Genomic DNA, 22356 nt, shown 5'->3' with positions numbered 1-22356 from the left:
ATTTTTTGTGGTCCAAAATGGTTCTCATAGTTCTCAATTTCAAAAAGGTTCTCTCATGATCATGATCATATATATATATATATGGGTGAGTTATAATAAAAAGAAATAGTTTCTTAGGAAGAGTAAGAATAAATCTAAGCCCTTGAATCTATGATCTAGTGGTTGAGATTGATAGTTTTTAAACTACCAAATAGTATCCTAAGATCTAGGATTTAGGCTATATAGTTTCCTAACTCTAGATTTTATGTCATTCATACTCTTCCTACAAAACTATGTCTTTTTATCTTAACCCTTTTCTATATATATATATATATATATATATATACTAGTTTTATTCCCTGTATTACGGGGTCGTTTTATATTATTTGTTTTTAATATTTATCTATTTTTTGAATATTTTTTATTGTATGAAAGCTAATAATATACTTATGGTTTGATATTAAATTGTTTTACAAATAAATGAGATGTTATAACCCGGTTTAAAAGCTATATGAATTCTATGGGACCCAAGACCCGTTTATTTTTTTACTCTAAAATTGGTTTTTAATTATAAATAACATATATCCTTTTTTAAATAAATCAATACATTAATTTTTAGTATATTCCTACTTTATAGGATTTTTGTATCAAATATTTGGTGAGATTAGTTATTAATTTAATGAGATGTTATAACCCGTTTAAGATATATATGGGTTTGATAAGACCCATACCCATGAATTCAGGTCAAATGCATGAGAAACCTCCATTAAAAAATCAAGCAAATCTTGTGAATCCAAAAAAGGGAGACCGACCACATCGCGACACGTATGATTTTTATGTTTTCATTTATATTATATATATATATATATATATATATATATATATATATATGAGAGGAATATTTTGAAAACTTGATGAGTTGTAAGAACTTTAAAAACTTAATTTTGGAACACACATTTAATTAAATGAGTTAGAATATGTGCCTGTGATTAAATTTGATTAAAAATGAATCATGAGAGAGAATAAAGATTTTGGTAGATTACACAAGTTTAAAATTTAGTTACACATGTGTAAAAAGTCGATTCGGTGTGTAAAAAATTACGGAAATTTTTTCTACTTTACCTACACTTACGTGTTACACATGTGTAAAAAAAATTCAAAAAAAAAGTTGTTACGTTGAGTTCTTTCAAGTTCTTAAAACTCAAAACGGTTCTCAAAATAAAATCAATCACACATATATATATATATATATATATATATATATATATATATATATATAAACCCGGGCACCGCCACCGTGGATATCTATAATCTATCGCCTCTAGAGGCCTCATTCATTCCCGTACATTTGTCCCTCTATATTACCTCCCTTTACATTTTTAATAATAATAATAATAATCACTATCTTTCTTTTGTAAAGCAAGCAGTTGCTTCACCAATTTGTCTACTATCATCATCTTCAATCATGCCTCCTTGTCTCCAGCTTCTTTCTATCCTGCTTCTGTTAGCTCTCGTTGGTTATTCAGGTAAGCTAATTTCCATTTTTAACCCTTCTTTTCCTCACTATTGATACTCAAAATTAATAACAGTTGCAACTAACTCATATGTTGTTAGATTATTTTGCTATTTTTTTTAATCTTAAAACTAGTCGTTTGTCCCCTGTAAAGTGAAAGAAAAACTTACCGGCAGTGGTCTGGACTTTGGTCGGTATGGTTTTGCTACTATATTAAACTTATGGGATTGTTTGTGTAATTTAATGGAACTCTAGGGTTGCTATATTAAAAAGTTGTGGTAATTCATGGAATTTGTGGGTTATCATGTTAAAAGGTTTTGTTGATGGGTTATATGTGTAACTAAATGTAACTTGTGGGGTAAGATATGTAAATAGTGTATCATGGATTTCAACACTATCATTTTAATTTTGATACACAATGTAATATAATTTGTATGATAAGAATCATGTTTACCTCAACATAGAACACAAATTTCGCCACTAGCCCTTTTTAGATAGCAAAATGAGGTTTTTTTTTTTAAATTACATTGCTAGACCCTATTATTCATGACCCTTGGACACGACTAAGTAGCTCAGTCCCGTCTTCGAGGGTTTTTGTTGGGTTTAAACAAATAAATTTTTAAATGTGCTTACTTGGTTATGATTGAGCCTTGAAGTAGCTCTACAGCTTTAAACACTAGGAAAACCAAAAGTATCATTACAATGCTTTGATTTTGCCTTTTGTGATTGCTAGGATGTTTTTTAGTGATTTGATTTTGTTTGATTGAAAAACAGATGCAGCTTATTGTGTATGCAACACTGCAATGAGTGACTCAGTGCTTCAAAAGAACATAGATTATGCTTGTGGAAATGGTGCTGACTGTAGTCAGATCTCTCAAAATGGGGCTTGTTTTAACCCTAACACTGTCAAGGACCATTGCACTTTTGCTGTCAATAGTTATTTCCAAAAGAAGGGTCAAGTTCCAGGGAGTTGTGATTTCTCAGGCACTGCTAGTGTTGTCCAAGCACTACCTGCTGGTATGAATTTACCATTTTACCCAGGGATCAGGGGGAGCGTTTGCACCCACTCAAGTCCATAGTTTCCTTTATAAAATTGTAATGTATTAGGTACAAAGACCCAAGTGACCCATCCAAAAAAAATTTTAGTGACCCATTCATAGTTTTAGTGCCCCAAACTTAAGTTTTTAAATATTAAGCCATAATTTCTAAGCCCAAATTTAGTTTTATGAACAATAACAATTAAGCCCGTATTAGTTAATAGCTCAACCACTTTAATTTAAAAAGTTGGAATTAGGGGAGACGACCAGATTAGGGTATGGCGGCTTCACATGTGACATCTAAGGTTATGTTTATTTTGTAAATTGTGATTTGAATTCTTGATTTTATTCTAATATAAAACAAACATTCATGATTCATGGTTCATCACTTGTTAGTTTATTTCTTTTGTATTTGAGTTATGCAACTACAAGTCCAGTTGCCAGTTTCAGTATTCTGTTAAAAAAATAATGCCCTTTTCTTCAAATTCAAAAGGCATGTGATCTTTGTTGTCTTATGGTGAATGCTTGTGTAATTTGTAGTGTTGAAAAAGAAGTACTTTTAAGTGTTACGAATGAAGCTGTAATTTTTTCAAAAGATGAAATCACGTAGAGGTCAATTGTAATATGTATTTTGTTTATCTTTAATGAAATTTATTGTTTACATTTCTATACGTAGTTTGTTTAATATAATTTTTTTACTCGACCCGTTTTGGTTTGACCCAACCCATTTTGGTTTGACTTGTTTTAGTTTGAATTGACGAGTTCTAGGTTGAACTTTTTTTTGCACCCACTGGCTAAATTTTCTGGATCCGTCACTTTTTACCTCTTCAAGATTCTTTTTATAGTTTATTCTAATGTACGTCTTTGTGTTTCTTGATTGTTTACAGGTGTAAATTCTGCTTGTTTTTCAAGGTATGTATGATCAGTTTCCATTATAATTGGATCTTGTCTGTTTCAGTTTTATGATGCCATATTATTTATTGAAAGTTGTGTAAAGATCTGATTTTTATTGTTAGGCTGTGTGTTGTGGGATAACTAGCAAGAGCTAGCTATCACGCCACGTCACTGCCACGTCGATGGTGGGGTTTTAACTTAACAAGCGTGTTGTGGGTTAACTTTGTTTAACTAATATTTTAAATAAAAGAAAAATAAATAAAAAGTAAATAAATGTGTGTGTGTGTATGTGTACGTGTTTGAATATGATTGGTGAGTTTGAAGTGGCCCCCATCCATCAGGAGCGATAACGTAGCCATACAAATGGCGCTCGAGGGCAAAAGAGTGTTGGGCGCCATCATGATAGTAGAGTGTTGTGGTCTAACAGCGCCATGGGAGGACGACTACCATAGCGCCATCATGATTAGTGTTTACTTGGCTAAAATGACTTAATGCAGAGATTTGCTTTAATTACATGTACTTTATGCATTACAAATTGTTTTTGATCCCAAGACCTTGCCTCATTAAACTGGTATTTCAATAATTATTATGATGAATTAATATCCTTTTTACTACCATAAGAGGATTACAGTTTTGTCAATCTAATGTTATAGTAAGTGGTCATATGAGCATGTTTACAATTAGGGATGTTCATATGTCGGTATGGATTGGTTTTGGGCTCAAATTAGAACAAAAATCGAACTTAAATGACTGGATATTCACATTCTTTTTTGGATTCTAACATTGCAGCACTTCAAGTCCATCACCACCCGGAACCGGAACCGGAACCGGAGTTGGGACCCCGCCTCCTGGGACTGGAACCGGAGTTGGGACCCCACCTATTGGAACTGGAATCGGAGTTGGGACCCCGCCTACTGGAACAGGAACTGGAACCGGAGTTGGGACCCCACCTCCAGGAACCGGATTTGGGACCCCACCTACCGGAATTGGAATTGGAACCGGAACTGGAACTACAGGGACTGGAACCGGGTTAGGGATACCTAGTGGGATAACGCCGATCGGACTCAGGCCTACAGGAACAAATGGCTATGACGGCAGTGGTTCTATATCGGTTTACGGAATCACCAGCCTTTTGACCCCTGCAAGCCTTTTGGTTTTGGGCTTTACTTGGTTCAGGCTTATCTAAACAGGGTTATGTATAACATGTGGATGAGATATTCGTGTTGTAAAGTAGGCTAGAAGTTATCTGTTGTATTCTATGTATCCACTTTTACTATTGAGGTTAATGATGTGTTGTTTACACTTCTAATTTATAAAGGTATGTTATGAAATCGTGTGTGTATAAGTACAGCCACTTGCATAATAAAAGGTGGCCACATCCATACCAGGGGTGTAAACGAGCCGAGCCGGAGCTTGATCAGACTTGAGCTTTTTTTAAAGTGAGTCAGTTTTCTAGCTTGGGTTCAGCTCGTTTATTATTTATTATTTACATTTTAAAATACTATTATTTATTTTGTGAAAAACCTTAAGCGAGCCTAATGTCACGGAGCTATCCCTTTGACTCCGTGTGGCGCCCGAATGGCAGCCAATCGGTCCGCTCATGATCAGGGCTTGCTGGTTTCGTCCTGCCTTGGACTCATCAGGCGAGCGGAAACAGCTCGCAACCAGCGATGCGTTCGTCGTGCCAGCACGACTAGGCATGTACGCCTTTCTTCCCGCTGAGGCCGTGCCCAATGAAGTCCAGGACGAGCCAACAAACCCAAGCGTTGCAACACAAATTAAGCATCTCGATCTTCAAATATTTGGTCCGTGACATTCTCCCACCGCCATAACCATGCACGTCCTCGTGCATGCACTTGTCGTCCCATACCGACGTGCAAGACTTAGACGTTGGTCTTCCCCTATGCCATGCATGTCTGAAGGGCAAGTTCGTCGTCCCATATCAGCTCACTAGCCGAAGCCATGCGTTTTGAGAATGATTCACTCTGATAAATGGGACACCCGGTAGTTCAGCCAAAATGTGAGTTAGCCGTGTCGGTTAATTATGCCGTCGGATTATGTGACGCCGACGTTCGCCAAATTAGCAGACTTCAACCCAAATTACGGCTCTGCCGCACCGTAAAACTTTTAACACGAACACGGTGTCCTTCACCTCACTGGACTAGGGCGGAGCTCACGATCCCATACTCGCGGCTTACAGAGATTACAAAGACCATTCGATCTTCTCCCACCACCATTGCATAACTCATCCTCGACATTTTTAAGCTCTTTTTGGTTGAGTGTGCACGTTCTAACGTATCCGAGGTTCGACCTGCTCTGATACCACTTGTCACGGAGCTATCCCTTTGACTCCGTGTGGCGCCCGAAGGCCGGCCAATCGGTCCACTCATGATCAGGGCTTGCTGGTTTCGTCATGCATTGGACTCATCAGGCGAGCAGCAACAGCTCGCAACCAGCGATGCGTTCGTCGTGCCAGCACGACTAGGCATGTACGCCTTCCTTCCCCTGAGGCCATGCCCAATGAAGTCCGGGACGAGCCAACAAACCCAAGCGTTGCAACACAAATTAAGCATCTCGATCTTCAAATATTTGGTCCGTGACACTAAGCTCGGCTGTGCAGTGTATACTCAAGGCTTGTTGATGCTCAATGAGCCTAAACGAACTCCTGGACAAGGCTCAAGCTCGGGCTTGAAAAAGCTCGGCTCGTATCAAGCTTTTTATCGATCTGTCTTGAGTAGCTCGTGAGTGGCCTGACTCGTTTGCACCCCTACTCCATAATGTTTGAAAATAAAAATTATGGACACTAAATTTCCGATATTTTGCACAAAAAAATATAACATAACATTTCGTGCATTTGCAAAAGAATTTCAAGATCCGCCACTGGACGGTATTGGAAGAATTATTAAGATCATACCACAATTATTTACATATTCCAAAAAAAGAATTAAAACAATATGATGAAAATTGAAAGCATCACTATTCAGATTGACGAACAAACACATTCTCTTCCTGCTTCGAAAATAATGGAAGACTATCGTCGGTCTCCACGAAATCCTTGATTACTTTCGCGACAGCATCTGGTTTTTCAACGTGTGGGATATGACCGCATTTTGGTATTTTCTGAATTGTTGCATTCGGAAGCTCACTATGTAATCGCTGCATGATATTTGATGGTAGCCAGTTATTTGACTTCATCATACGAAAATGAGAGTAACAATTATTATGATATAAAATATAAATGTACCAACCACAGCTAGTTGACTGTCGATTACTCGATCATCTTCGCCCCATATTATGAGTGTTCTCTTCAGAACCTAGTGTGTCGTCATATTATTATCAGATTTACTTACAAATGCGTCAGATTGGTTATCAGATTTACTTAATTTCATTTGTATTTGATCCAAACCCTATATATATATATATATATATATATATATAAACAAGAATAACCTGAGGAATCTGGGCAGTGACATTATATCCCCCGCTGTTCATAAAGGCAACGGTCGCGTCTTCCCACCAAGGTAATAGACAATGTAAACGTCCAATCTAAAACCGTTAAAATTTATAAAAAAAAATTAATTTAAAAAACATCTGGAAATTGTACAAATCGCAAAAGAAATATTAAGAACTTACACGTGTCCAATCTAAGCATGTATCGAGTCCAAGAGAATTAAACGCGATATTAGTAGCATAAACACGCAATGGGAGGCTCTTTAACAGAGCTACCTGGTCAAAACGGTAAACAAATGTTTTAATCATCAATAATAAACAAACTGCATCACATACTGACAAATACTCACGCCGGCATACGCTACAAATTTTGGTAAGCTCGAGAGGCTTCCCGTGCCTTCTGCATAAACGCTTGCATCAATCAAAATCAGCTTATCAACCTATAAAAACATCCAAACAAACAAATAAGAATTACGTGTTGCGGGTCAACTTGAGCCGTTTTGACCAGTAACCCAACACTATTTTCATATTTTGCCACCTCTAGTTTATCATATTTGTAAAAGAATTAGTTTGTACTTACTGCTTCAGGATGATTAATTGCAAAATCGATTGCAACTGCTGCTCCAAGACTCGGCCCGACTAGCAACATAGGCCTTCCAATGTAGGTCTTCCAAAACTAAATAAAAAAAGGTGTAATAGAAACTAATTGGGAAAAACTCATGACTAGTAAAAGATGAATTTACCTGAAATAGGTGATCACGTTTGGACTCTACGTTACACAGAGGAAGATCTTCTGATGAAGTCAAAAAATATAACAAGAAAAACGATTAACCAAAAATATATAACTTAAAAACCAAGGGAAAGGTTCAAATGAGAATCACAAAAAAGGTGTGAACCGCAACAAGAAGTACACAATCACAACACATGCGAATTAACGAATAACTGTGTAGTTCTTGAGGTTCTAGCCTTTTTGTGGCTCTCATTAGAATCTTCCACTATTAAACGGTATATAAAGATGGGAAAATATATTAACAAAAACAACCTAAGTTTGAGAAACCCCAGCCGAGAATATCAATTGCCCAAGTCTCAAAGCCAGCCTGCTCAAGAAGTGGAAGTGTGTATCTCCATTCTAAACAAGAGCTGCAAATTGACCGTGTAACTGAAAGTGAAACTTTTGACATAACGTGTTTACTAAAATTTTGACATTCTTGGTAAGTTAAGGTGAACATATTTAGAGTTGACCTGTCAAACCCATGAAGTAGAACAAGTGGATTGGTCGTATTTTGTATCAATGGCTTCACGCAGCTACTCATAATGCAATTGTTTGAGATGCTAAGCTGTGAAGAACATCAACAGAAACTCAGTATCAATCTATATCTGTTCCTTTTTAATATAATTTACACTAACCAAAGTGGAAAAAGATTATATCCATTTTGGCTTTAGTAAACCACAGTACCACACTTCAGGTTTAGAAAACACGAACGTACTATGAATAAAATGTTTAGCAAACAGTATTAAAGTTTGCTTTGATCCCAAAAGCAACCATCCATGTAGCAAGTCAAGTCCCATTCAAGTCCCGTATCGATAATCAAACACGAACTAAATGAATAACTCTCGTTTATATTAATTAGAAAATCTAACACAAAAAACTGATTACAAGTTATCAAACCCTAACTCGGTTTGACTCTTGATGAACCCTAACTCGGTTACACCAACTTCACCCTAGATGAACCCTAACTCGGTTACATCTCGTGTGTATCTAGATGAACCCTAATTCGGTTGCATCTCACACCACACACATTATATAATGTCAAACCATGACATAACGTCATAACGACATTACCTATTATAATTACAATACAATTGTGAAACATAACGAATTAGAAAACATAACCATCTATGACCTGCTTGTCAATACTGATCTCTCAAGTTCACCGATTTGTGACTTGGAGTCCGAGATTACTTCCAACAGCAAGCACATTGTGTATTGTGAAATTAATACATTAAAGTCCAAAATAGGTAAAACATAAAAATAGACCAGGCTAAACGAGCTTCCTATACAAGGCTGGAGGAATGAATACCTCAACGGGCAGCCTCTGAATCCTTGAAGCTAATTTTCGGGCAAACGGGTCTTTAACTTTCTCCACTTGTTTTGGCAGAAATGGAGGGAAGTTAACCTCCGCCGATACCATGGTGGTGGCGGTGAACATAGCTTCCGGCAGCGATTGCCGGAGATGGTGCCACGTTGGACAAGTAACTTCTATCTCAATAAACAAGTCTTATCATTTATATGCAACAAGTGTATATCTAGATGACACGTTGGTTGGTTGGTTATAATAACGTGAAAAGATCCAATACAATGCTTATCGTACAAATACTTACGTACTTACGTGAATCCCGTTTTTCGCGAATCAATTCATGAAATCACATCCAAACATCTTGTAATCGTCAATACATATCCAATCAATCATTGCTTCACCGAAAAAAACAGTTTTGGATGGTTAATCGATCAATTTTTCACTTTTTCTCACAAAGACGGTTTTTGAGCGTTTCAGGTTTTGTGAGCGTTTTAGGTTTTTGCCTTTGTTTTTTGCCTTTGAGCGTCTCGTCTCGCGTACGTTAATATACGTTAAGCATTTTCGTACAGTAACTGCACCCTATAATAATAATACTAGGGTATAGGACCGCGTGACACGCGGGTGGAATAACTTGTCGCTAAATATATTGAAATATAAAAACCTTTTAAGCCGTCATTTTATACCTAACAAATTTTATACTCATCTAAAACATGTTTTTAAATATTTTTAAAATAGTTACAAAATATAAAAAAAATTGGAATTAGTCAACTTTAAAAAATTATGAAATTTTGTTTGATTTTAGACCAATCTTGCAACAAACTTTTAAATGATCACTGACATTAATATTTTGTTAAAATTGAAAAACTTGAAAACATTTTACAATAAATGAATTTCCAAATAACTTTGGAAAGATTAAAAAATTTTTTGTTGACTTTGAAAATAATTAAAGGTGAAAAAATATGATGCAAAATCAATGAAAACAAAATATAAACATATAGGAAATAAATTATCAAATATTTTTAATATTTTTTGAAAACATTATGAAGACTTAGACTATCAAATTGTTTGGATGTTATAATTAGAAGATTTATATTATGTTTAAAAAACTTTTTAATTAAAATGGATAAAAATATAATACGTGTTTATTATATATTATTGAGAAATTTAGTGACATTAATATTTTGTGAACACAAATTAAAAAAAAAATATTGAACATACATAACCAAATTTAAAACGGTGAATATAAAAAAAAACTTATGTTTCGGGTGTGGAATCTCATAATCAATTGAATATACTATAAATAATAACAATAAGAAATTAATATGTGATTAATTTAATTTTTGAAATAGAAAGTGACAATAATATTTTATGAAAAGTTGTCATTTTTAATAATATTCACTAAATCATATGTGCCGAATAATATTTATAAATGATGATAAAACGGTTATTTAATTTATGATATATTAAGTATTAATTATTAGAAATTATGTCAATTTAAATATTGTGTTCTAAAATAACGCGGTTATTATTTTAGTATTAGTTAATAATAATAATAATTAATATTCACGTAAATTAAATTGAGATTAAATTACAATTATGGTAAGTATTTTTAGTTTGACAATCAGTTTTTTGAATATTAAAATGATAACTTATTCTAGTTAATACCAAATCACAAAAATTAAAATCAAATCGGTTTTAATTTTACTAATATGACTAATTAATTTAGAAATAATTACAAAATTGAAAATTAAATTGGTTAATTTGAAACTTTAAAAAGTTTTGGAAAGATTTTGAAATGAGCTCAAAATTATGGAGAGTATTAAAACCTTTAAAAATTTGTTGAAAGATTTGTCAATTTCTGAATTTAAAAAGAGTTTAAATATGTTAATTAAAAATGAGTTTTTATTTTGTAGTTTTAAGTTTGAATTTGGTCTTCTATGTAAAGATAGAAATAATTTGAAATATCTTAATTCATGGAAATAATAATATTAATAAATTATGAAAAGTTGTCATGTTTAATAATATTCACTAAATCATATATAACGAATAATATTTATAAATGATGATAAAACGGTTATTTAAATTATGATATATTAAGTATTGATTATTAGAAATTATGTCAATTTAAATATTGTGTTCTAAAATAACACGGTTATTATTTTAGTATTAATTAATAATTAATATTCACGTAAATTAAAGTAAGATTACATTACATTTATGACAAGTATTTTTAGTTTGACAATCAGTTTTTTGAATATTAAAGTGATAACTTATACTAGTTAATGCCAAATCACAAATATTAAAATCAAATATGTTCTAATTTTACTAATATGACTAACTAATTTAGAAATAACTACATATATGAAAATCAAATCGGTTACTTTGAAAACTTAAAAAAGTTATGGAAAGATTTTGAAATGAATTTAAAATTATGGAGAGTATTAAATAAAACCTTTAAAAATTTGTTGAAAGATTGGTCAATTTCCGAATTTAAAAGAAGTTTAAATATCTTCTATTTAAAATCATGAAAACTTTATAACTTATTTATTGGGTTTTCCATATATAACGTAATTGGTTATATATAGAAAATATATTGTATCTTACAATATAATAAACATAATAATGTTTTAATTCAAATATATTGAAATATAAAATTGGTAAGGTGTAAATAATATTATTTCTGTCAAAATAAGATGTAACAACTAATTAAAAAAGGTAATGAATTAATAATAATAAAATTACTAAAATTATAATAATTATTATAAATTATAGAGATTATCATTAATAAATAGAAAAATATAAGATACAAAAATAAAATTTTCTTTAATACATCGATTCTGATTAAACTATATTAAATGAACAAAACCAACAACTATATATGATTGATTATATAAAAATCGAATAAATTACATGAATTGTGAAAAATACATAAATACATGAATAATAACAAAAATATACATCAATATTAAACAAAAAATAAGATATCTTATCAACAAATCTTCAACCCATGAAATTAGCTATATCAAGTTGGGAACATAACCTGAAATGAGAAAATTAAATATTAATATTCGTTTTACAAATAATAAATTTTAATCGTAGTAATGTTACATGCTATGAAATATTTACCCAGTAATTCATAAAATTCAACTTTAATTTAATTTGGAAATTTATAAATTTTAAATTACATCGTTTTAGAAATAATAAATTTTAGTGATGGTAATTTTATGAATGTTTGTTTAATCAGCCATTTAAAAAGTTCAACTAAAAGTTAAATTCAACTTTAATGTTTGACCAGACAATTTAAAAATGTTTGACCAACTTAAACGTTTGACCAACAATTAAATAAAAAAATCAACTTTAATTTAAATTTGGAAATTTAAACTTTTTAAATCTAATCGTTTAATTTACCAACTTAAACGTTTGATCAGCAATTAAATAAAAAAATTAACTTTAATTTAAATTTGAAAATTTAAACTTTTTAAAACAAATCGTTTGGAAATTTAAACTTTTTAAATCAAATCATTTATCTTACCAACTTAAACATTTGACCAGCAATTAAATAAAAAAAATCAACTTTAATTTAAATTTGGAAATTTAAACTTTTTAAATCAAATCGTTTGGAAATTTAAACTTTTTAAATCAAATCGTTTAACTTACCAACTTAAACGTTTGACCAACAATTAAATAAAAAAATCAACTTTAATTTAAATTTGGAAATTTAAACTTTTTAAATCAAATCGTTTTAGAAAATAATAAATTGTAATGATGGTAAGTTTAGACTTTATGGAATATTGACTTACCATTTACAAATTTCATATTTAACTTAAATTTTGAATTAAAAATTCGAAATTGTAATCGTTTTAGAAATAAAATAAAAAAATTAATCGCGTTAATGCTACATGTTATGGAATGTTAAACCACTGATTTACAATTTATTATTGGCCTTACCGGAAAAGACTAATGATAATGTCCATGGATAAAACTTTTTATTTAGAACCTAGAAGAACAACATGTGAAAGAAAAAAACAGGAAGAATATAAAACTTCAAATAAATATAAAACAACCATTGTTATAGGTATAACACATGAACGGAAAAACTTACCGGAAAAACTTAAAAATGTAGAATATTAGCTTCATCGCCGTTTTTATTTAGAACCTAAACTGATTTTAAAAAAATCAGTTAACAATGAAAACAAAGATAAAAAGGTTAGATCTACAATAACCGGAAGAAAATATGATGTTGCTGGAAAAAGATATAACCTTGCCGGAAAATCATATAACATTGTTGGTCATTAGAGTATAATATATAACCTTACCAGAAAACGTTAATCTTGATCTACATTACCGGAATATAGAAGATGGTGGATGGTGGAGTTAGTAAGCCGAGAGAGATAGGGAGAGAGAGAGATAGAGATTAAATACAAACAAAAACGGAAAACAAAAATCTTACCGGAAAATCGTAAAAACTTCAAAATATTAATTCAATCTTGGATTTTGATATACAACCTAAAGAGATTATTACAAAATTATATAACAATTAAAATAAATATAAACCATATCGGAAAACCTTACCGGAAAAAGATATTACCTTGCCGGAAAATCAAATAACATTGTTGGCCATTAGAGTATAATATATAACCTTACCGGAAAACGATTAATCCCGATCTACATTACCGGAATATTGAAGATGGTGGAGTTAGTAAGCCGAGAGAGAGAGAGAGAGAGAGAGAGATTAAAATGATTTTGATGGAAAATATTAAGGTTTAAATAAGTATTTTGGTGTTTGGTCAACATGACACATGACACAATATTAGAGCTTCTGAAAATGGTAGTTTGATGACTGGATTGCACACGTGAACAGCTTAGTTGAAGGGCATGTGTCCACATTGTATTGTTTTAATAGTATTTAAAGATTATTAATACAAGTGATAAAAATAGGACTAAAATGTCATGTAATGACATTATTAAACATGGTGAAAATTGTCTATATATTGGAATATCTTTCTTGTTTTTTGAAAACTTAAAAAAAACTTGTAATTAGGATTCGTGTCTTGCGATTGAATTGTTAAAACGTACTAAAATAGACATGAAACGTTAAATCATGTACAAGCATTTGTAGCGTCAAGTTACGCGTTGCGACACGTTAAAATGTGAAACAAAAAGAACGTTAAAAATGTTTCAAAGAAGCGAATGTCACTAGAATTTATCAAATACGAAACACCTCATATATTTTAACACGTGAACGATATTAGGATTAGGAGTGAGCAAATTAACCGTTGTTAACCATAAACCGACCCATAACCGAACTGATTTTAACCGATAACCGCTATAACCAGTGGGTCTGTTTAATGAATTTTGAAAACCACCAAATACGGGTCGGTTTTGGTTATTGATAATATCAAACCCACCATAACCGAATCGCCCTGTTTATTATACTTATGAATCGACAAAGAGGTTTGGATATTGGAATTAGTGCCATAGAAGGAGACATTCTTTTGACCTTTTAGCTTCAGTTTCTCTTCCTAACTTATCTCCACAAACTACATCAATTGAAACGTTAATAATGGTGGCTGCCATATTGATATTCACAATTAATATATCAATATTAATTAAATATATTTAGATTATATCTTTTTGTGTTTTGGTTCATTGTTTCTTATCTAATTAACTTGAATTTTATTTTTGGGTTATGTCATGGCGTTTTGTTTGAATATTTGGTATTAATATTATGGATTATGTATTTTGTTTGATTGTGTCATGTCTTTTTTTGTTTTTTTGATAATATTTGGTACAAAAGTTTTAGGCCTAATTATATTTGTTTTGGTCACGGTTAACCGACCCATAACCAACTCGTTATAATCATCAAAACCGATTAACCGAAACCGCCATAATGGATCGGTTATGGTTATGGTTTTCTATTAACCGCCATGTTGGTTATGGTTATGGGTTTTTACCAAAATCCGCCCCAAACCGCCCCATGCACACCCCCAATTAGGATTATACCCACTCAGAAGTTCCATGTTTTACTTATTAATTTCCACGTCTAACACCACTCATGAATTTAGGGGTGGTCAAATGGGTTTGACCTGACCTGACCCGAACTCAATTAATAGTAAAGATGAGACTTGAGAATAACCCTAATGTTAATAATCGGTTCGGGGCCTGGAACCGGTTGTTAGTATTGGACAGCCGATTGTTAGATATGAAAAGGTTTTTAATTGAAAAATTACTAGATGTACATTGCAATTTATAAAAAAACAATAACGCAAATATAACTAACATAAGACTTATAACCCAACCAACGTGTATTTTGTGCACAAATGACCATTCTCATAAAACATGTCTTAGAAAAACCAATTCAAACTAGTAAAATATATTAAGTCATAAAAAAAAACAATCAAACAATAAATCAACTAAGCTGTATAATTGATTTGAAATACAAACAAGTTCGCAAGTCGTCCTTCATACCTGTTGTTGACCTGACCCCTGACTAACTCCATATGATATGCTTAGAAACCGACCCTATTAAACTACAAATGGGTTTCGCATGTTCATGTGTGACGGTCTAGCGGGTCTTGAACCCAACACGAGCGTAGCTAGTGATGTTAGACGAGCAAACACCGTGTTTCAAATCCAATCCACTCGCAACCTGCTCATATTTTACTTACACCATCAGAAAACCGTGTAATACCTTCAGAAGACAGCCTTATACCATCAAATTCGACTGACCGAATAAGCACAAATACAGATACGTGGCAAAATTGGTTTAGGACGCAGTACATTTTATTTCCACTAGGTAATTATAAATAGCGCTGAAGGATGTAATAGCGTTGGTATCACTCCACCGGATTATTCACTAGCAGCAGACGCAATGGACGGAGAAACGACGCCGACACCACCACTGCCACGGCGACCACCGACGGAACCACTTCCGCAGCAAGGAGTTGGAGACTGCATCGCCATTCTCATCTTCATAATCGTCGTAATTGCTATCCTCTCCATGGTAATTAAACACACTATGCTCATATCATTTAATTACTTACGTGCTTCATTATATCCCTTCACTGTATAATAATAATAATAATAATAATGTTTCATTTGGTCAAACAAATTGTCCGATTATGCTGCTCGTTAATACTTAGGGTTTCTTTACTGTTTGTTTATAAATATTTCGTATCAAATTGATGCTTAATCTGAACGATCATGTAGGATTAGATCTCTTACTATATTCTTTACTTCACTTCACTATTGGAGATCCTAGGGTTTTGTAGCATTTTATCAGCAGCAAACTCCTAAGTTTAACTCATCATTTAGATCACTTTCTAGTGATTATGAAACTGTTTACTACAGTTGCTTCCGGCCGCCTGTTAGCCGCTAATCACTGGCCTGCCGATTCTATTACTTAAATTTGGTAATCGGTCAAAGCTGGTCCAAATCGGTCAACATTTTTGAAAAATTTTACTTGTTAGTCAAATCCGAAAAATTACATATAAAATTCTAATCCGATTAGCCCTATTAATCCTGGTTAATCGATAGTTGGTACCCCCACTGACCGACTAGTGCCTAGCGAGTTCTATAACATTCTATAATAATGTATATAGTTATGTATAATGAAATGCACGTCTCTTGTTTTAGCCGGCATGATTTGTAGTTAGTTTTGTATCTTAAAACCTGTTCATCTTGCAGGCCATGTGATTGCAAAGAAATGGCAATTAATCATTATTATTATTATTAATTAATATATTATTATTTGTTTTATATTTTATAGGTTATGATTCCATCTTCATCACCAAACTTAAAGAACAGCTTAACAGTCTTGCATCAAGTTCCTGAAGGTCACGTTGGGGTTTACTGGATGGGCGGTGCCCTCCAGAAGACAACTACAACTCCAGGTTCATTGATAAATAACAATATCGTGTACACTGTTTTTCACATAATGATGCAATCACAAAATATTTTAAATGTTTGGTATGTATTGTATTCAAGGTTTTCATCTTAAACTACCTTTGATAACCCATTACGAGCCTGTCCAGGTCACCCTTCAGACAGATTTGGTTAGTGTTTCTCAGTGTGGTCTTTTTCATGCTTATCAGTTCATGAAAATGAATTTGATTCATAATGATAATGATAATGTATAGGTGAGGGATATACCTTGTGGTACAAAAGGTGGTGTTATGATCAACTTCGACAGGATAGAGGTAAACATTTAGGCACAATATAATGATTTGTTTGTCTATTGTCATTATATAATGATTATTTTTGGTCTGCAGGTGGTTAACCGCCTCAAAAAGGAAGCTGTTTATGAGACCCTTCTAAATTATGGTGTACAATATGACCATACTTGGATATACGACAAAATCCATCACGAGATCAATCAATTCTGTAGTGTTCACTCCCTTCAAGAAGTTTATATTGACATGTTTGATCAGGTAACAAGTACAACCGTATTATATATCGTTTGTATACTTATGGTAATTCAATTTTTTTATGTGTATAAAAGTAAATGCATTAATACATGTAGTAAATGACTAAATACATTAATACATGTTACTTTTATAGGCTTCCCGTGCTTTTTTTGTATTGCCATTATTGCAAAGTTTTGCATTTATAAAGCGTAAAATGTGAACTTTCAGATTGATGAGACAATGAAAGATGCTCTTCAAGCTGATTGTACACGTTATGCACCAGGCATTGAAATTATTAGTGTCCGTGTTACAAAACCTAGAATCCCCGAGAGTGTAAGGCGGAACTTTGAACAGATGGAAGAAGAACGCACCAAGGTACATCAATTGTCTAAAATACTCTTAAAAGATGCGGATATTGGTATAAATAGAAATATCATGATTTGTGCATATATAGGTATTGGTTTCAATAGAAAGACAGAAAGTTGCTGAGAAGGAAGCAGAAACACAAAAGAAGATAGCTATTACAGAAGCCGAGAAGAATGCTTATGTCAGTAAGATTGTAATGGAACAAAAGTTAATGGAAAAAGACAGTTTGAGAAGGCAAGAAGAAATTTCTAATGCAATGTATATTGCTCGAGAGAAGAGTTTGGCTGATGCCAAATATTATCAGTGAGTTATCTTATTAAGTTCTTGTATATACCGGAATATTAGTTCTGCCAAAGGGTTTCTTAAGTTAGAATGACACTCTTTTTTGAGTGTAGAACCATGAGAGAGGCTGAAGCAAATAAGTTGAAGCTTACACCTCAATTTTTGGAGCTTAAATTTATCGAGGCAATTTCCAACAACACCAAAATGTTCTTTGGTAACAAGGTCATTTATTTCACTCTCTCTCATCAACATAGAATGCACCATTGTGTTATCACCTTTAATTTGATTGTTAATAAGAAGATGCTTACATTGTGGCAAAAAAATGCGGTTGGTAGTGAGTAATTTTTGGTTACTGGTCAAAACATGTCAGTTCCGGGTCACTCAAAACGTTTTTCTTCTTTCTTTTTCTTAAAACAAAAATATTACTAAAAGACTATAACTCCATTGTTATAGACTTATTATTGTTTTTCATATAAAGCAATCTACGAGATTGTGTATTAAAAATACACTGGGTGACTTTTGACCTAGTTGACTGTTTTGTTTTAAACCGATTTTGTTTCATATGGTAAGAGGTCAAACATAATCTAGATGGAGGATGGACCCTAAATGGGTCCATATAGCAGTTTAACACCAGCATATTAAAGATTTTGTTCTTCGAAATTGTAACTATGCAGATACCAAATATGGTGTTGGATCAAAGGCTACTTGGGAACTTCTTGCGAGATTTGGAAGGAAGAAGGAACTTGGAAGCATAGTATGTAATCTTGTTACCATTGATAAATGCTTGATGATATTAGATACAATGACATTTGAATGGTAAACGTTTCAGAAAGCAAAACGAGATGTGAATGTTATATTATTTTCGACTGTGTTTTTCTGTTTATGGGTATATGCTATTGCTGTCGGTTTAGTTATTTTGCATTATTTTGCTTGTTCTCCGTAAACACAATATGTTTGCTCAAGTGTTTGGTTTGTACTATTCATTGCCCAATGTGAGTGATTGAATTACTCTCGTAGGTAATAATTATATTGAAAACTTGTGCTTCGAGGAAATATTTTGAAACTTTGTGTTTTGAGGAAATGATAAACGTGCTCAGTGTTTAACAAAACATAAAATGTATTTTGAAATCGAGGATGTGTTCATCTACACGTGTAACAATCGCAAGGGGCAATGAGTCCGGGCAACTATAGGTAGTGAGATGAAGGTCGAACATACGGCTTGGGAGTAGGGACTGGCAGTGATTGATGGTGTCAACCGCAAGGGCAGAAGTTGAGTAGTATTAGTCTTATTCGCACGTAACTGTTATTTTATAAATCGCGATTAAAAGATACTACAAAAGGGCATTTGGTCTAGTGGTATGATTCTCGCTTAGGGTGCGAGAGGTCCCGAGTTCAGTTCTCGGAATGCCCCAAATAATATTTTTTTATTTTTTGACATTTAAAGTGTTTTTAATGCAAAAATAGACGCTAGAAGGAGGGCTTGAACCTCCGACCTTGTGGTTAAACACGCTCTAACCAACTGAGCTATTCCAGGTTGTTTTCATGGTAATAAATAAGAACTTTGTAAACAAAGATTGCAAAGTCTGTTCGCTTCAGAGCTTAACAATGAGTGTGTTTCAGTTAAGTTCAGTTAATTGTCTAATGAATTTTTTTTATGTTTTTTATTCTCTAATAAATACTAGCTGAATTGTGGTTCGGTTATGGTGTTATAAGTTCAATTGTGAAATTTCGAAGTTGAAATAGGCCGGTTTAAAGCTTGGTTAAGGTCTATCGGACTTTTGCAACATAAATTAAAATGTTCGAAATTGGATATAAAGGTAAGATATGAAAATAGAGGTATAAAATTTGAAAAAATACAAGGTTCTGTTAGATTCTATTTAGTTTTTCTCACCCTAGTTAACATCATTCAGTTACTATAAACAATAGTAACGTTCACACACACACACGCTTGACCATATTCTAAATTTGAATAAAACAAATCATCAACCGTAAAAGGTAAAACCAAATGATTACCATTGCATCCAATTGTCAATCAATCTTGAAAAAACAAAAAAACTTTCAAAGCCACCGAAAGACTCCATCTTTTCTCCTCTTTTAAACTATATATTTGACAATCACTGACTTTCTTCTAAACCTCCACTAATGTCTACAAGAAGCTTATTCTCATATCCATGGTTGCTACTTGTCAACATTATCCTCTTTGTTCCAGCAATACCCTCATCCCACACTCCCCCAATCGTCCCAACTTGTAGGGACAAATGTGGAAGCCTCACCGTTAAGTACCCCTTCGGGTCCGACTTCGGCTGCGGCCATCCCGACTTCGCTAGGTACATCAAATGCACCTCGGGTGAGCTCCGGTTCTCCTCTGAAACCGGAGCTTACACGGTTTCAAACATAGATTACACCACCTCCACCCTTGTCCTTACGGACCCCTTCATGTCAACGTGTGCTTCCATGCAAAACTCTGGAAGCTTCCGTCTCGATCGGGCCAGCCCGTTTACGTTATCGTCGAATAATATGTTTGTTCTACTCGGGTGCTCCAGGACGTCCCCGGTGTTTGACCCGAATGAGGATCTTTGTGACACGGGTTCGGGTTTGCATCTTTGCAGGGGGTTGTATTCTTGTGAAGGGGTGAGTGGGATTGGGTTGGAACCAAATGGGCCTATTTCTAGTTGTTGTGTTTATCAGCCCATTCTTGATTTCGGGTCGGGTTATGGGTTGGATTTACCGAAACTGCAATGCTCCTCTTATGCCTCGGTGTACGGCTTTGGTGGCGATGAGACGGATCCGATGAAGTGGCAGTTTGGCATCTATCTCGAGTATAATGACTCTTATTATACCGAAACGTGTAAGGATTGTGAAGCGAGTGGTGGGTTTTGTGGGTTTGCGGGTTTTAGGCAGTCTTTTTCTTGTATCTGTCGCGGTGGTGGGAATTCTACGACTAATTGTTATGGTCGAGGTACACTACTTTTTATGCATATAGCACAACTTTTAATGATGTTTTGTGCATAGAATTGGATAACATAATGTGACATTTGGATTTGATGTGATTAGGGTATGCTTGGAATGGGACATGGAGACACAAAATTCAAACTAAGATAAGTTTTGGAGGTAACAACCTTCTTTTTGTGCCCTAGCTACTCAAAATAGATTGGTTGTTAAAAGTTTAGCTTGGCTTGAACGGGTTTAAACTCAAATTTCATACATTGAGCTTAGAGTCATGAATTTCTTTTAAAAAGACTTATGTTATATAAATAAGGGGTGAACCTCGGAATACCAGTAAATTAAAGTTGTGGCCATTTGCCTTAAAGTTCACGGGTTCAAGTTGTGGAAATATCCTCTTGCAGTATGCAGATTTAGAATGCATACATCAAATGAAAGTCGGTATGTCCATGTGGAAACCTCGCGCTCCGGGTTCGTACATACGTATCATAAAATTAAGATCCCATTTTTTACTTGGTCAACATATCATATGTAGTATGTACCTTTCAAGGGGTGCCCATTAAGTCAAAAAGTTTTCAAAAAGACATTTTGTAGGCTTTAGTAATCGAGTGCATTTGTATCCCAAAGTCTCACAAGTTTGACGTTCGGTATTTTGATTTTATTTCTTGCAGGAACTTTACTCTTATTGGTGCTGCTTCTCCTTTGAAAATTTTAGGGAATTTGTTATTTTTTTTAATTGATAAATTAAGAACAGATGTCTCCATGGTAATTAAACACACTATGCTCATATCATTTAATTACTTACGTGCTTCATTATATCCCTTCACTGTATAATAATAATAATAATAATAATGTTTCATTTGGTCAAACAAATTGTCCGATTATGCTGCTCGTTAATACTTAGGGTTTCTTTACTGTTTGTTTATAAATATTTCGTATCAAATTGATGCTTAATCTGAACGATCATGTAGGATTAGATCTCTTACTATATTCTTTACTTCACTTCACTATTGGAGATCCTAGGGTTTTGTAGCATTTTATCAGCAGCAAACTCCTAAGTTTAACTCATCATTTAGATCACTTTCTAGTGATTATGAAACTGTTTACTACAGTTGCTTCCGGCCGCCTGTTAGCCGCTAATCACTGGCCTGCCGATTCTATTACTTAAATTTGGTAATCGGTCAAAGCTGGTCCAAATCGGTCAACATTTTTGAAAAATTTTACTTGTTAGTCAAATCCGAAAAATTACATATAAAATTCTAATCCGATTAGCCCTATTAATCCTGGTTAATCGATAGTTGGTACCCCCACTGACCGACTAGTGCCTAGCGAGTTCTATAACATTCTATAATAATGTATATAGTTATGTATAATGAAATGCACGTCTCTTGTTTTAGCCGGCATGATTT

At 33.4% G+C, this 22356-nt stretch overlaps 4 protein-coding genes and 1 non-coding gene across 5 annotated transcripts; 4 read left to right on the top strand and 1 right to left on the bottom strand.

The window, feature by feature from the left end:
* The first annotated feature begins 1277 nt into the window (after positions 1-1277).
* On the top strand, positions 1278-4742 carry LOC143620597 (uncharacterized). The gene is made up of 4 exons (XM_077092260.1): positions 1278-1505; positions 2267-2509; positions 3417-3441; positions 4213-4742. Exons 1-4 carry the CDS (start codon positions 1445-1447, stop codon positions 4607-4609), a joined length of 726 nt encoding a protein of 241 aa, XP_076948375.1. The 5' UTR covers positions 1278-1444; the 3' UTR covers positions 4610-4742.
* Positions 4743-6288: 1546 nt separating this feature from the next.
* LOC143620596 (alpha/beta hydrolase domain-containing protein VTE7-like) lies at positions 6289-9166 on the bottom strand. Its single transcript, XM_077092259.1, has 10 exons — positions 8955-9166; positions 8116-8210; positions 7916-8013; positions 7617-7666; positions 7454-7549; positions 7224-7313; positions 7057-7149; positions 6874-6969; positions 6672-6737; positions 6289-6579 (listed from the first exon to the last, which is right to left on the bottom strand). The coding sequence occupies exons 1-10, from the start codon at positions 9081-9083 to the stop codon at positions 6400-6402; spliced, it is 993 nt and encodes a 330-aa protein (XP_076948374.1). The 5' UTR covers positions 9084-9166; the 3' UTR covers positions 6289-6399.
* Positions 9167-15763: 6597 nt separating this feature from the next.
* Positions 15764-18897, top strand: LOC143620595 (uncharacterized). Its single transcript, XM_077092258.1, has 9 exons — positions 15764-15954; positions 16720-16843; positions 16938-17005; positions 17090-17149; positions 17222-17380; positions 17585-17731; positions 17811-18025; positions 18118-18226; positions 18679-18897. The coding sequence occupies exons 1-9, from the start codon at positions 15823-15825 to the stop codon at positions 18757-18759; spliced, it is 1095 nt and encodes a 364-aa protein (XP_076948373.1). The 5' UTR covers positions 15764-15822; the 3' UTR covers positions 18760-18897.
* Positions 18898-19343: 446 nt separating this feature from the next.
* On the top strand, positions 19344-19415 carry TRNAP-AGG (transfer RNA proline (anticodon AGG)). Its single transcript has one exon. It is a non-coding gene; the product is annotated as a tRNA-Pro (tRNA).
* A 725-nt stretch (positions 19416-20140) lies between these two features.
* On the top strand, positions 20141-21679 carry LOC143620593 (uncharacterized). The gene is made up of 3 exons (XM_077092257.1): positions 20141-20963; positions 21059-21115; positions 21619-21679. The coding sequence occupies exons 1-3, from the start codon at positions 20147-20149 to the stop codon at positions 21651-21653; spliced, it is 909 nt and encodes a 302-aa protein (XP_076948372.1). The 5' UTR covers positions 20141-20146; the 3' UTR covers positions 21654-21679.
* Positions 21680-22356: the final 677 nt, after the last annotated feature.

The sequence above is a fragment of the Bidens hawaiensis genome, unplaced genomic scaffold (assembly GCF_021521415.1).
Source record: "Bidens hawaiensis isolate Kalapana, Puna unplaced genomic scaffold, B.hawaiensis_p1.1 tig00002617_1, whole genome shotgun sequence".
NCBI classification, from domain to species: domain Eukaryota; kingdom Viridiplantae; phylum Streptophyta; class Magnoliopsida; order Asterales; family Asteraceae; genus Bidens; species Bidens hawaiensis.
This window is presented reverse-complemented; position numbering and strand designations above follow the sequence as displayed.